The sequence below is a fragment of the Zootoca vivipara genome, chromosome 5 (assembly GCF_965207765.1).
Source record: "Zootoca vivipara chromosome 5, rZooViv2.hap1.1, whole genome shotgun sequence".
Taxonomy (NCBI): domain Eukaryota; kingdom Metazoa; phylum Chordata; class Lepidosauria; order Squamata; family Lacertidae; genus Zootoca; species Zootoca vivipara.
In genome coordinates, this window is record NC_142588.1 from 95,690,048 (window position 1) to 95,706,196 (window position 16,149).

The following is a 16,149-nucleotide window of genomic DNA, read 5'->3' on the forward strand; positions in this document are numbered from 1 at the left end:
ATGATTTTGTTATTTCTTTTTTCCTCCTCTTTTTTCTTTTTAGGTAAAGGTAAAGGGACCCCTGACCATTAGGTCCAGTCGTGTCCGACTCTGGGGTTGCAGCACTCATCTCGCTTTATTGGCCGAGGGAGCCGGCGTACAGCTTCCGGGTCATTTGGCCAGCATGACTAAGCTGCTTCTGGCGAACCAAAGCAGGGCAGAGAGCTGCGAGTGGGAGCGCGCCCACCCAGATGTTGCACCCGGGGCAGCGGCCCCCCCAGCCCCCCCACACTACGCCACTGAAAGCAGCGCACGGAAACACCATTTACCTTCCCGCCAGAGCAGTACCTATTTATCTACTTGCACTTTGACGTGCTTTCAAACTGCTAGGTTGGCAGGAGCTGGGACTGAGCAACGGGAGCTCGCCCCATTGCGGGGATTCGAACTGCCGACCTTCTGATTGGCACTAGGCTCTGTGGTTTAGACCACAGCGCCACCCGGTTTTTTCTTTACTAAAGCTTAAAAGAACAAAGACAAGGCAGTACGGTATACAGAAATATACATCAGATATCAAGCATGTTTTTAACAAAACAAATTAAAGAAGAGAATAAAAAAGAATAAAAACTTCCAATTCTCCATCTATCCACTTTAAAAAATTGTGTAAATTTCTTACTTCATAATAACATTCAACTCTTCTACTTTCTATAAACCAAACTTGTTTTCAGTCTTCAAAGCCTTATAACACAAGTTCACTTCCCCTATTGAGCAGAAATTCCAAAAGGGGTTTCCAATCATTAACAAATGCCAACAGTGATTTTTCTCTAATTTAGCACGTCAACTTTGCCGTCTCAGCCAAATTTCAATAGCCATTCTTCCATAGTAGGCAATAACACATTACAATTTGCTTATGATTTCTTAAGATGTGTCAAAATGCAATCAAACAAAACATCCTTCCAAATTGTACAGTAGATTCATGGCAGGTGACCAGCACTGCCCTAGAATTTTTAGAAACTAAAAAATACTGTCATTTTTAAAATGGATAAGAGTAATTTTTGAGTTTGGACTCAACACCCCAAAACTGACTGAAGCAATGCCAAAGTCACATTTTGGCTCCTGAACACTTTTGGATGAAATTATGGCACCTTCACCAAAAACGTTAGCTGCCACTGATCTCGCCCACTGGTTGCCAGCGGCTCCCCAAATATCTTTCCCACATGTGCAGCCTAAATCCTCTTTGCTGGATGTGCCAGGATTTGAACTTGGGACCTTCTGGATGCAAGCCAAGTGCACCAACAATAACCTGTGTGGCCTCAACCCACATGGGCTTTCCACTCCCATTGTATTTGTCTTCTTACATTTAAACACCACCATGGCTCAGTTGGTAGAGCATGAGACTCTTAATCTCAGGGTCCTGGATTCGAGTCCCATGTTGTGCGAAAGATTCCTCTCGTGGTCCCGTCCAACTCTGCTTGTTCTATGATTTCTTTCAACATAAAACCCAGGGCATAAAACCACAGACACGTATGTGGTTGCCAGACAGTGTCTCATCCAGATACTGACTCGAACCCACTTAGCTCCAGGAAGGTGGAGGTGCCATGCGCCTTACAGACCACACCCTGGAAACCTAGTTGTGGTCTTCTCTCACTTATATGGCAAATTGGACTGGCCATGCTGTGCGGATGCCTGATGATCGTCTTCCAAAGCAACTACTCTATTCCGAACTTAAAAATGGAAAGTGTAATGCTGGCGGTCAACAAAAGATGTTCAAAGACTCTCATTGCAAATCTTAAAAAATCTAGTATAAACACCGACAATGAAGAAACCCTGGCCTGCGAGAGCTCCAATTTGAAAACAGCCACTACCAAAGGTGTCATGGACTTTGAAGATGCTCAAACTCAGGACGCAAGGGAGAAACATGCTAAGAGGAAGGCATGCTTGGCAAACCCTCACCAGGATCAACTCCCACCCAGAAACCAATGTCCCCACTGTGGAAGGACGTGTGGGTCCAGAATTGGCCTCCACAGTCACTTACGGACTCACTTTTAAAACCGTGTTTATGGAAGACAATCTTACTCAGCTACGAGGGATCACCAAAGAAGAAGTTATGGCAAATTGCACTGAATGCAGCAGGATGTGATGGATCGGGCGTGCTGGCAGCTCTCACCATTGCATTGCATTGCAGGGGGTTGGACTAGATAGCCCTTGGGGGTCCCCATCCAATTCTACAATGCTACGGTTCCATGACTGCAGCATTGGAGAGGCAGCCTTTCCTTCTGGGATCCTACACCTAGGAGCTCTCCAGAACCATTGGGGCAGCCACACGGAGCTGGAGGTGTTTCCTCGCCAAGGCTCAGCCTCAGAGAGGTCTCAGAGGAAATTAAGCGGTGGAAGAGAAACTGTTTTGAGCACTCGGGACTCTGCGGGGGTGCAACAGAGGCTTCCCGCGCGGCCGTTGCACACCTCCGACTTTGCTCTCCTTCCAACCACCAGAGGCCAAAAGCGCCCGGAGCACGTTGCTTTAAGATCAAGATCATTTTTAATTAAATGTTTATGCAGCACTTTGAAGATGTGGAGCCAAGTGCTAAGTAGCATCGCGGGGAAGGTTGCTTCATATCCCAAGCCATGAGCTGTGGGATCGGACTGAGAAAGAGCGAGGAGAAGGCAGCTCTATTTACAGGCCCCTTTTCATTCTGCAAGGGGTGGGTTTCTGCGTTGTGGGAAAGCTGGTCAGAAAGAGACAAGGACTCAGTGGTAGAGTACTAGAGGAGGTCCCATGTTCGATCTCCAGGAAGGGCTGGGAGAGACTGCTTGCTCGAAACCCTGGAGAGCCTCTGTCAGTCAGTGTGGACAATATTGAGCTACACGGTCCAATTCTGCAAAAGGCAGCTCTCTTGCAAGAGTGACAACACAGGACTGATCACCGTTACAACTCAGAACCAGTTTGCTGGAGTGGTTATTGGCTTGGGAGGCCTTCTCATCAATAGGGAAAAACTTCTAACCTCTGAATATCAGAAGAACATCTGCTGGATCAGGCCAATGACCCATCTAGTCCTGCATCCTGTTCCCCACAGTGGCCAACCAGATGCCCCAATGGGAGACCCGCAAGCAGGATCCAAGCACAAGATCCCTCTCCCCTCCTGTGGTTTCAGGAGCAACTGGGATTCAGGAGCATGGCTGCCTTCAACTGTGGATGCAGAGTAGAGCCATTGTGGCTAAGAGCCGTCCCGTGCCCTCTCCTCCATTTAACCCCTGATGTTCTACGATGGTCGCAGTTCCTTTTCACAAAAGGCGCCAGAGGTGGAACTGCAATGCATAGGCTTGAAGATCAGAGCAAAGAGGCCAACTCTCCTCGACTGGAGGTCATTAAGCAGAGGTTGGGTGGCTATCTGTCAAGGTTGCCTTGCTGTGATTCCAGTACTGCAGGTGGTTGACCTAAATGGCCCTTGGCATCTCTTCCAGATCTACAATTCTATGATTTTATCTTGCAGACTGCCTTCTGATCTTCAGAAGAAGGGCAGTATAGAAATTAATTAATTAAGTAATTAACTAAAGATGAGATGGTTTTTATAGAATTAAAGATTATACTGTATTATATAAAAGTTACATCATATAGAATCATAGAACTGTAGAGTTGGAAGGGACAATCTAGTTGTCACCTTGCCTACAAAGGTCCGTATAGTTAAAGCTATGGTTTTCCCAGTAGTGATGTATGGAAGTGAGAGCTGGACCACAAAGAAGGCTGATCACCGAAGAATTGATGCTTTTGAATTATGGTGCTGGAGGAGACTCTTGAGAGTCCCATGGACTGCAAGAAGATCAAACCTATCCATTCTGAAGGAAATCAGCCCTGAGTGCTCACTGGAAGGACAGATCCTGAAGCTGAGGCTCCAAGACTTTGGCCACCTCATGAGAAGAGAAGACTCCCTGGAAAAGACCTGATGTTGGGAAAGATTGAGGGCACTAGGAGAAGGGGACGACAGAGGACGAGATGGTTGGACAGTGTTCTCGAAGCTACCAACATGAGTTTGACCAAACTGCGGGAGGCAGTGGAAGACAGGAGTGCCTGGCGTGCTCTGGTCCATGGGGTCCATGGTCCAAGAGTCGGACACGACTAAACGACTTAACAACAACAACAGAGTTGGAAGGGACAATCTAGTTCTAGTCCAACGACTTGCAATGCAGGAATCTCAACTGAAAGCATCCATGACAGATGGCCACCCGACCTCTGCCTGAAAACCTCCAAGGAAGGAGATTCCATAAAGCATCTTCTTAAAGGTGGTGGACTCTCTTCCTTGGAGGTTTTCAAGCAGAGGCTGGGGGAGGCATCTGCCAGGGATGCTTTAGGTGTGAATTGCAGGGGACTGGGCCAGATGTGACCCTCAAGGTCCCTTCCAACTCTATGGTTCTATGGTTCTATGACATCTGGGGACCCCAGGTTGAAGAACGCTCAGCTGGGTGGACCAAATTCCAGCCTTGCTGTAACCCCACCTTCTGTGTTTCTTGTTGAAGGCTGATCCACATATGTCATGGGAAAATGCCCACTGACTTGCAGCTTAATGGCTTGCACGTGTGAATGAGTCACTGCAGGTTAACTGCCAGGGAGGGTTGGGACTCTGTACTGCCTGGCATCAGAAAAAAAGAGTTTTTTTCTTTTTCTTTCTCTTTTACCGTGGGAATAGTAATCCAGCAGTGCGCATAAATCATTTCCCGGGTTTTTCTGTTTCGGAACCCAAGAGCCTGTCGTACCGGGCAACCCAGTCAGATGGGTGGGCTACGAATTCAAAAGATATTATTGATTATTGTTAATGGCCCATCTAGTCCAGCCTCCTGTAGATGTCCCAATGGGAAACCAGGAAGCAGGATCCAAGCCCAAGAGCAACCCTCTCCCCTCCAGATGGAGAGGGGTATAAGTAATTTATTATTATTATTATTATTATTATTATTATTATTATTATTATCAACTCCCTTTGGGAAGTTTCCAGCAACTTGGATTCAGAAGTATGGCTGCCTTCAGCTGCGGAGGCCCCCTGGAGAGTAGCTGTCAATGGCTCTCTCTCCTCCATGAATTAGTCCAATCCTCTTTAGAAGCCATCCAGGCAGGTGGCCATCAATGCTTCCTGCGTGAGGGAGTTCCAGAGTTTGCTGTTTGAAGAAGGACATCTTGCATACAAAATATGCAACTCAAACCTCATTTGAATCTGCCTTTCCTTTCCTTCGGACCTGTTTCACCCACCCAATCATACGTTTGTGCATAGATATGTATCTCCACGGAGGTTGTGCCATAGTTACAAGTCTTTCCCCCGCTAGAAGAAGAAGAAGAAGAAGAAGAAGAAGAAGAAGAAGAAGAAGAAGAAGAAGAAGAAGAAGGGCAGTATATTGTTGTTGTTGTTGTTGTTGTTGTTGTTGTTGTTGTTGTTGTTGTTATTTATACCCCGCCCACCTGGCTGGGTTTCCCCAGCCACTCTGGGCAACTTCCAGCAAAATATTAAAATACAATAATTCATCAAATATTAGAAGCTTCCCTAAACAGGGCTGCCTTCAGATGTCTTCTCAAAGCCAGGGTCTTCTCAAAGCCTTGACATCTGATGGGAGGGCATTCCACAGAGAGGGCGCCACCACTGAGAAGGCCCTCTGCCTGGTTCCCTGCAACCTCACTTCTCGCAGGGAGGGAACCGCCAGAAGGCCCTCGGAGGAGGACCTCAGTGTCTGGGCTGAATGATGCTCATTCAGGTTTACTGGACCAAGGCCATTTAGGGCTTTCAAGGTCAACACTTTGAATTGCGCCCAGAAATGTACTACCAAGCACCAGACTCCCAGATGTGGAAAACTGCATGAGGAATCCCAGTCCTCCAGAGGACTTCAGTACCAAAGATGAAACTATAGCAGCACCTCGGACTCGGATTCTGTTGTGAACATTGATGCTGAATCGTGGCATGCTCGACGTCCTTCGGACACTGCGCTGCATGCAATTGTGAGGCGAAGAAGCAACGGATGATGAGTAATCGCATTAGATGACAGTTGGGGTCCCTTCCAACTCTTCAATTCCATGACTCTCTCTGAAAATGAAGTTGTTTATCACAGACCCTGGAAACGAGCTTAATTTACTGAGTGCTTTTACACTATGTTTTGCTCAGGGTGGTGGACCCATTGAAGTGAACGGTGCCATATCCATTCACTTCAATGGATCGCTCCTCCACTTTCTCCTTATGAATTCCACCCTAGGAGTCTTTGCAAAGGAGTGAAGGTGTGGGGGGGGCGGGGGCGGGAATGGAGCTAAGCAAGAGTGAAAATGGCAGAAAGCCCCCCCCCCTTCGCTCAGTATCCATCCAGCCTTCCTCCCCATGACAGGACAAAGAGCCTTTAACAAATGATGGGAAAGAAACCCCCCCCCATCTCCTTTTAAGGAGAAAAGCTTTCAAAATGCATATACTTGATTATAACAGCAAAGCTACATCAGAAAGGATCTGGAAGAGGAGGAGGCAAGATTTTCTTTCTTTCTTTTTCCTCCACAAGAAGGCATTTTGTCAAACTGGTTCAACCAGGCTAGACCGCCCCAGGGCAGCAGGGAAGATGAGCAGGCAGGGAGAAGAAGGCCTTCCCCCACCCCCTACCCCCCAAAAAACCCCTAGTGAAAGGATGGCTGGGGGAGAAGAGACAGAATTGAGTTTCATTCCCTCTTGCTCCCAACTCAGAGACCTCACAATGAAGTGCTTGACTAACCGCTTCCAGGGAGCTCAGGGTTCAAGGGTAGCTTAGCAAGGGCTGCTCAAAGGCAGGCAGCCACGAACCCCTCAGTTTTGGGCACGGAGATGTTTTTTTTCTTCCTCACTCCTAATGCGAAAACTCCAGGGAATATGAATGTAGGAAGGTCCAGGGGGGGTGAAAGAAAGGGCTTTTTCATATGCTGCAGAGTTAAAGGGCAAAGCAGAGCTTCCATTCCCTAAAAAAGCAGAATCCTAGAATTTGGAGGGACCCCCAAGGATCATCCAGTCCAACCCCCTGCAATGCAGGAATCTCAGCAAAAGCATCCAGGACAGATGGCCATCCAACCTCTGTTTGGGAGCCTCTAAAGGAAGAGAGTCCACCATCTCCTGAGGGGATCCGTTCCACTATCAGAATAGAATAGAATAGAATAGAATAGAATAGAATAGAATAGAATAGAATAGAATAGAATAGAATTTTGCCAGACTTTGTAGCTGCAGTGCACATTTAAGCTTAGGGCGCAATTTGTCAAGTCAAAAGACACTTCCTCTGCTGCCACACACTGTTGTTGTTGTTTAGTCGTTTAGTCGTGTCCGACTCTTCGTGACCCCACGGACCATAGCACGCCAGGCACTCCTGTCTTCCACTGCCTCCTGCAGTTTGCTCAGACTCACGTTGGTGGCTTCGAGAACACTGTCCAACCATCTTGTCCTCTGTCGTCCCCTTCTCCTAGTGCCCTCAATCTTTCCCAACATCAGGGTCTTTTCCAAGGATTCTTCTCTTCTCATGAGGTGGCCAAAGTATTGGAGCCTCAGCTTCAAGATCTGTCCTTCCAGGGAGCACTCAGGGCTGATTTCCTTCAGAATGGATAGGTTTGATCTGCTTGCAGTCCATGGGACTCTCAAGTCACTAACTAAAGTGTTTATTTTTATTATTCTGGGTGTATTATCCATATTTGTTTAGGTCTCATAATATTTAAATACCGCTTGATTAAACAACAGCAACAAAAAAGCATTTTATCCTTGCCTTTCAGAGGGGAGGGAGGCTGGGTGTGCATGGCTCCCCTCAAGCCACTTTGTGGAGGAAGCGAGATTCGAATGCAGAACTCCCCAGTTTATAGCTGGAGGAGGGCAAGGGAAAAGCCACTAGCCAGTGGCAGCAGGGCATCTGCTTGGTATTCAGAAGGCTCAACTCCCTAGCACCTTCAAGCGGGGCTGGGAAGGACTCCTTGCCCGAAATACTGAGGAGGAGCTGCTGCCAGTCAGTGCAGACACCAATGGAGCGGATGTACCAACTGGTCTGACTTAGTATGAAGCATCTGGCAATGTTCCTTTTTTTACCTGGAAGGTAAAAAAAAAAACACTCTGCATATGCTCAGAGGTGCTCTGTTCAAAGCCACAACCCTGAGATTAGGAGTCATATGCTCTTAGCCCTTGTTGCAAAGTTGGCATTGGGCAGGGTGATGCGATGTAAATGATCTCAGGTCATAGGACTGGGAGAGGCTTCAGACACCCACTGCTACCTGGCAATAGCAGGGAAGACGGAAGCAAGGGGGAAGCACCTGCTTTGCATGCAGAGAGCTCCAGCTTCAATTCCTGGCACCTTCAGGTAGGGCTGGGAAGTTCTCCTACCAGGAACACCCTGGGCAGCAGTGCAGGCAAGACGGAACTGGGCAAACCAATGGTCTCAGCCAGTGGATGGCAGCTTCCGACGTCTCAGTCACCGCCAACAACATGGCGGGCTGCCCGGGACATCCAAGAACATCAGAAGAGCCAACTGGATCCGGCCAACGTCCAAGTTGCCCAACCAGATGCCCCAATGGGAAGCCTGCAAGCAACTGGCGATCAAAAGCATTGCTGCCTGGGTGCCTTAGAATCGTAGAGTTGGAAGAGACCACAAGGGCCATCCAGTCCAACCCCCTGCCAAGCAGGAAACACCATCAAAGCATTCCTGACATATGTCTGTCAAGTCTCTGCTTAAAGACCTCCAAAGAAGGAGACTCCACCACACTCCTTGGCAGCAAATTCCACTGCCGAACAGCTCTTACGGTCAGGAAGTTCTTCCTAATGTTTAGGTGGAATCTTCTTTCTTGAAGTTTGAATCCATTGCTCCGTGTCCGCTTCTCTGGAGCAGCAGAAAACAATCTTTCTCCCTCCTCCTTATGACATCCTTTCATATATTTGAACATGGCTATCATATCACCCCGTAACCTTATCTTCTCCAGGCTAAACATACCCAGCTTCCTGAGCCGTTCCTCATAAGGCATCGTTTCCAGGCCTTTGACCATTTTGGTTGCCCTCTTCTGGACACGTTCCAGCTTGTCAGTATCCTTCTTGAACTGTGGTGCCCAGAACTGGACACAGTACTCCAGGTGAGGTCTGACCAGAGCAGAATACAGTGGTACTATTACTTCCCTTGATCTAGATGCTATACTCCTATTGGTGCAGCCCAGAATTGCATTGGCTTTTTTTGAAAAGAGGATTGGACAAATTCCTGGAGGAGAGGGCTACTGGTGGTGGCCGGCTCCTAGCCATGATGGTCCTGCTCTGTCTCCATGGCTGGAGGCAGCGATGCTTCTGAACGCCAGCTGCTGGAAACCGCAGGAGGGGAGAGTTGCTCTTCTGTTCGAATCCTGCTTGCAGGTTTTCCACTGGCAACTGTTAGGACAATGTGAGAACAGGATGCTGGACTAGATGGGCCATTGGCCTGATCCAGCAGGCTCTCCTTATGTTGTCCAGCATGGGAGCAAAGCCATCGTGGCTGGTTGCCTTCGACAGCCCTTCCTTCCATGGAATAACATAGTACACCTGAAGGAGTGTCTCCACCCCCATTGCTCAGCCTGGACACTGGGGTCCCTCCTCCGAGGGTCTTCTGCTGGTTCCCTGACTGCGAGAAGTGAAATTGCAGGGAACCAGGCAGAGGGCCTTCTTGGTATTGGCACCCGCCCTATGTCAAGGAGATAAAAAAAACTATCTGACTTTTAGAAGACATCTGAAGGCAGACCTGTTTAAGGAAGTTTTTAATGTCTGATGTTTTGTTGTTGTTGTTGTTGTTGTTGTTGTTGTTGTTGTTGTTGTTGTTGTTGTTGTTATTTCTGTTGGGAACCACCCAGATTGGCTGTGGAAACCTAGCCAGGTGGGTGGGGTATAAACAATAAATCATCATCATCATCAAATTGTAGAGTTGGAAGGGACCCCGAGTGTCATCTAGGCCAACCCTCTGCAATGCAGGAATCATTTTGCCCAATGCGGGGCTCGAACCCATGACGCCGGAGTCTCAATCTCCTACCGACTGAGATATCTCATTGCTTTCTTACCACCAGCTCTGTCCCTGAAGGTTTTGCACCTCCACATTCCTTTGTATATTTACCCGCCCCCGTTTACCAACCCTCCCTTGCCCTGGCAGAGAGTTTTATGCATACACACAGAGAAAGAGGGGGGGGGGAACGCTGCCTCTTCTGAAGTGGCACCGCAGGGTGAGACCGGTGGCAGGTGCTGGGCGTCCGCCTGGCCTGGGGCGACGCAGAAGAAAAGCAGGAGGGGGGGAGAAAGGGCCGAGAGGAGGGCTGCATTTCTGATTAAACACAGCAAAACACCTCGCCTGGGGCGACAGGTTCCTCTCGCTGCCTTCCTGGGGAATTGCAAAGCAAACAGCAGACTCCTCCGCCAGGCTGGGCTGCCACCTGTCAAGTGATGTTTGACAATTTATTAAATAAATAAAAAAGAGGGGAGTGGGAGCGGGGGCAGAGAGAGAGAGAGACAAACTTTCCCCTGTTTCCAGAACAAACTGTTTGCACAGAGTCCCGGGAGGAGGAACAAGACCGTGGTGGCCGCCAAAAGCCTTTTGTGAATGAATGAGCGACTGAATGAAATGGATGGATGGGTGCAGGGGGCGTGAGCCAGCGGGCCGGGAGAGCAGCATATTTCTGCAGGGAAGACGGGGGCAGAGAGCACTTAGCGGCGGGCCTTGAGTCAACAGCAGATTAGAGCCACACGCCAGAGTTGCTCTGAATCGCAAAAGCAGCGTGCCTCGGAGGCAGCGGCCTGGAAGGAGCAGGCCCCACGCTCCCAGGAGGACGACGGCAGCAGGCAGCCCGCCCGCCCAGGGCACAGAGCTGGGGAAGAGCACGTCTCCCAGCAGCTGAGCAAACGCTCACCACAAAGGAGAGGAAAGGAGTCGGAGGGGACCAGAGGGTCATCTAGTCCAACCCACGGCAATGCAGGGGGATAAAGGGGAAAGGTCGTTCTCTCCTGCAACCCTGCGCAGGACTTTGGGTTCGGGGCAAGACAGCTCTCCTTTGGGGAAACCAAGTGCGATGGCATTCACTCGCACAAACTGAGGTTGGGAATAAATAAAAAAAAGTGGTGGAATCCTCTTGATTAGGACCCGAGTTCGAAAGGACGCGAGCAAGCTTCTGCGATGCACAGAACTCCGCCACGGGGTTGTTCTCGCTTTATTAAGTTTAAGAATCACTTTTTCACCAAGGGAGCTCATTGTGACTTACAACCAAGAAACGCATATGTTAAAACCAGCATGAAAGAAAACGAAGGAAGATCTAAAGCACAATCCTATTTTTGAGAGGCGGGATAAGAACACCCCTCTCATTCAAAGAGGCCGCAGAGAATTAAAAGCCAAAAAACTATGCATGATCAAGTACAGCTTGCCAAAACATTGGGCAGGGTGCAAGCATTGCACATCCACACATACAGTATTTTTCATGCAACCACCACTTTGACCCAGGTTTACCTTCTATGATAAACTGGTACTTAAAAATTAAAACAAACAAACCCAAGCTTTCTTTCCACATATGCCCTGGGCTACTTGTTTATTTATATCCCACCTTTGAACCAGGAGTTCAAAGCAGAGTGTGTGGTTCTCCCCCCACCCTCAACACACAGGCACTCATTTTATTGCCACAACAACCCTGCGAGGCGGGTTAAGATAAGTGTCCGTGATTGACCCAAGCGTCCCGGGTGCTAGCCCAGCATCCTAACCGCAGCATCCTGACATTGGCTACTCACCCACATTGGGTCTCTGATCTCCGAATCCTGCATCCGAATGCAATCCATGCTGATCTCAATTTTGTTTGCGGGGCCATTTTCCGTTTGCTCCTCCAAGAAATTCAAGTCAATGGGCTGAACCGAGCAGATCGGCCTGCAGAATAGGAGAGGGGTCTGAAAAGTGTTTCACTGGACATCAAAGATGGAAGCGCACACAAGGAGAGTCTGGTTGCTGGATCAGGCCAAAGGCCCATCTCGCCCAGCGTCCTCAAGCCAGAAACAGAAACGGCTTCAGTAAATCCAGGGCTGTCCCTGGAAAATAGGGACACGTGGAGGGTCTGCTGCTTGGAGATGCAAGGCAGGTGTGCTCCACCACTGAGCTACGACCCGAGCACCTTCAGCTAAGGTGCTGCCGGTCAGAGTAGACACTATTAGGCTCAATGGAGAAATAGACTGGCTGCCCCTGACCTTTAGCATATTGGGCAACTGTTGGGTGGGACTCCAAGGCCCTTCCAGTTCAACAAGTAGAACATAACATACCCCCACACCAGACAATCCCCCGCCCAATTCATCTATCTTGCTACTCACTGATGATCGAGGATATCCCAGATTTGCTGGAAAACTTCCGGACGGCCATATTCTCTCGCCTGCGAGCCTTGAGGCATGGTAGAGTGGTAGTAACTCTCCATCCACGAGAAATGGCCTGGGGTGTCCACAAACCTACACAAAAGGTAGAAATCGAGAGAGAGAGAGAGAGATTGTGTTTCTCCGAAAATAAGACACCGTCTTATATTTATTTTTCCTCAAAAAAAAAAAAACAACAACACAGTATGGCTTATTTTCATTTATTTTCTAGCTACGTCTCATAACAGGGTATATGTGTGTGTGTGTGTGTGTGTGTGTGTGTGTGTGTGTGTGTGTGTGTGTGTGTATATATATATATATATATATATATATATATATATATAATTTATTAAGTTTTCCAATTTAACAATCCAATTAAAACCACATTAAATACATTCCAAATTATAATACAGTCATACCTCGGTTTAAGTATGCCTCGGTTTGAGTATTTTCAGTTTAAGTACTCTGTGGACCCGTCTGGAACGGTTTAATCCACTTTCCATTACTTTCAATGCGAAAGTTCGCTTCAGGTTAAGTATGCTTCAGTTTAAGTACTCTGCAGACCCGTCTGGCATGGTTTAATCCACTTTCCATTACTTTCAATTGGAAAGTTCGCTTCAGGTTAAGTATGCTTCAGGTTAAGCACAAACCTCCGGAACCAATTGCGTTTGTAAACCGAGGTACCACTGTACAATCAAAAAGACCAGTTTTTTTTAAAAGACCAAATTTTATGCCAAATTATAAATCTTTGGGGAACTTCCCATGCTCTGAAGTATATATTTTGTATATATTCTGAAATATATATTTTAGCCACCCCACAGTGGATGGAGACAGAAAAGGCAATCAGTAAAGTATTTTAAATAAAAATGATTGAATCGCTATTTAAAAGTTAAAACCTCAGACACGGTGGTAGGAGGCACATACAGGCACAAATCTAGCAGTGCAATCCTATACATATTTGCCCACTGCGTTCAGTGAGGTTGATTCACATGTAATTGGATTCAGGATGGTAGCCTAAAACGGCAGCCATCACGACAAACTTGAAATTTTGCATCCAAGCTCAGATTGCGATTTCCGAACCCTAAACCACGACTAATGGTAACTTTGGTTTGTTGAAACAAGCCAGCTTCATAAACCACAGTTAGGTTAACAGAATCAGAGCCAGGGGATTAGTGGATAGGATGACGATGAATGGTCACAGGGAGAAGACTTGAGGGAGGTGTTGGACGCGTAACCAGTTGCAAGGATATTGCTCGCCCAGTGATGGAAAGAGGACAAGATGCTGTTTAGGGAAGTCTTTAATGTTTGATGTTTTATTCTGTTGGGAGCCGCCCAGAGTGTCTGGGGAAACAGATTGGCAGGTGATACTACTAGCCTTTGCAGAGAGGGCTAGACTGACTGGGAAAATCAGGAGGACCAAAACTTCAGTAGAGAATGGGATGAATACAGAACACTGCAAACACTTGAAGTCTTTGGCAGGCTTTGAATAACTTTGGACATTTTGGATGACTATGATTGGGATGAACTACAATATACAGTTGATTAAAATATTCAAAGGACCTACAGAGGGGAGAAGGCATATTTAATATTTTGTTGGAAGCAACCCAGAGTGGCTGGGGAAACTCAGCCAGATGGGCAGCGTATTATTATTATATTGTTGTTGTTGTTGTTGTTGTTGTTGTTGTTGTTGTTGTTGTTGTTGTTAGTGTTGTTGTTGTATTACCACACTGGAGAATGCTGACCTAAGCTATGGGGGAATGCAGATCTGTTCATGGAAAGCCTTGCAAAGAAGGTGCCATGATGCTTGTTCAGGGTTTCCTCTTGCAGGGAGGAAGTTTTCAGGACCTCTTAGCTACAGGAAAAGAGACTCCAGTTAAATATTGGGAAGAGCTTTTTTCCGAGGGCAATAGCCACTCGACAGTGGAATGCATGACCTCAAATGGTGGTGGAATCTCCTTCCATAGCTGCCAAGTTTCCCGTTTTTTTGTGGGGAAACCCCCGGATTTTAATCCGTTTCCCGCTGGTCTCCCGAATTGAAAAAAAATCCCAGAAATCCCCCGGATTTCCTACCTGCCAGGAGGGTCCATTTTGGGTGCTGGCGCCACCCGATTTCCAGTGCCCAGACATTGGTAGCGCGCATAGCTGTCAAGTCCTGGACGGAAAGATCCGGGATCGGCAGCCCGCAACACCGGAAGTTGCGTAGACGCAACTTCTGGTGGCGTTTTGCCCTTCTATGGGCACCAGAAAATGGCGGCGCCAGCGCCAGAAGTCGCTTCTACGCATGACCGGAAACGCGTAGAAGCGACTTCCGCCGGCGGTGGCGCCATTTTCTGGTGCCCATAGAAGGGCAAAGTGGCACCAGAAAAATGGCCGCTGGCAGAAGCAGATTTAAGGGAGAATATTTGTGCCCCACCCTTCATCTGCAGATCTCAGGGCGGTTCGTGACATAAAAATGCAGAATAACAACCCCAAAATAGATAATAAGAACCAGAAGAAAACACACAAACCAATAAACCCCTCTCCTCCGCTACTAATTTTTTAAAAAAATATAATTAAAACTATAGATGAACTGCTGTATCTATCACTATATGAGAACTACTAAAACATATAGCTAAATACACTAAAAAACATTATATAGAGAAGGTGTTCCAAAGGCCTACTCAATGCAACAAGTGGATAGGAGGCGATTGCAAACGTGTTCCAAATAATAAGCACTGCAGGTACTATTATTATTATTATTATGAAACAGCAAACAAACCTTGTCTAAACAGCTGCTTTAAAATATGCAAAACACCTTGCTTCCTTTTCTACCCAGATGTAACCATTTATAAACTGTCCTCAGTTTTTCCACATGTATAATGGAAATAAACTTACTATACGGACTTTCCTATTTGCTTGCTGGGGCAATAGATTTACTGCCTCCACGTTTTGTCATCTCTTCCACAGGAGTTTATTTAAATATGCCAAATTCATTTAAACTGTTTGCAGACTTAGAATTCCCCGTTATCTTCCCTGCCCAAGCTCCGCTCCGGAGGGGGGGGTCAGAGTGTGCAAAATTGGCTCCTTCCACACATAATCGGTCACCTGACGCGGTGCATGTGCACCATTTGAATGGCATAGCCCATCAACTGGGGGGGTGGCCCCCTCAAATATTTTATTTTGGGGTGGGGCAAAGATCCCAATCTGAACAAATTGCCAGTTACACAGATCTATGGGTTTATGAAATCGGAACACAACGTACTAGTGTTAGTCACTATATCATTTTATTGCAAAAGAGTTCTGTGTTGGCAGGCGTGCTGCACCAACAAGATCCCTCTGCAGCGCCACAAATCCAACTCAATGGTGTAACGCTGGAAAATGACCACTTCTCCTACCTGGGCAGTTATCTTTCCACAAGGGCCGACGTTGATGCCGAAATCCAGCATTGCCTGAGCTCTGTGAGTGCGGCTTTCTCCCGATTGAAGCGCATAATGTTTGAGGATCGGGACATTCGCAGGGAAACCAAAATGTTTGTTTACAGAGCTATTGTACTAGCAACCTTACTATATGCTTGTGAAACATGGACCACTTATAAACACCATCTCAAACTCCTCGAAAGATTCCATCAATGGGGTCTCTGAAAAATCTTACACGTCACTTGGGAAGACAGGCGAACTAATATCAGTGTACTGATGATCGTCTTCCAAAGCAACTACAGTGGTACCTCTACTTACGAATTTAATGCGTTCCGAACGCACATTTGTAAGTAAAAAAAAAATTGTTAGTCGAATCCCATAGGAATGCATTGGGATAAAAAAATTGTAAGTCGAAGCAACCCTATCTAAAAATTCGTAAGTGGAAAAAA

At 47.2% G+C, this 16,149-nt stretch overlaps 1 protein-coding gene across 6 annotated transcripts in view; it reads right to left on the reverse strand.

The window, feature by feature from the left end:
• Nucleotides 1–16,149, reverse strand: part of TP63 (tumor protein p63) — a 135,156-nt gene that overhangs the window by 104,450 nt on the left and 14,557 nt on the right. For 5 of the 6 annotated variants that reach the window (XM_088669882.1, XM_088669881.1, XM_088669884.1 and 2 more), the window contains exons 2-3: nt 12,270–12,401; nt 11,703–11,835 (exon numbers count right to left, since the gene is read on the reverse strand). In XM_088669882.1, the coding sequence (XP_088526008.1) occupies nt 11,703–11,835; nt 12,270–12,401 (265 nt within the window). Of the gene's footprint in view, nt 1–11,702; nt 11,836–12,269; nt 12,402–14,047; nt 14,138–16,149 lie in introns of those variants that run through there. The other variant, XM_088669885.1, reaches the window with a different exon arrangement.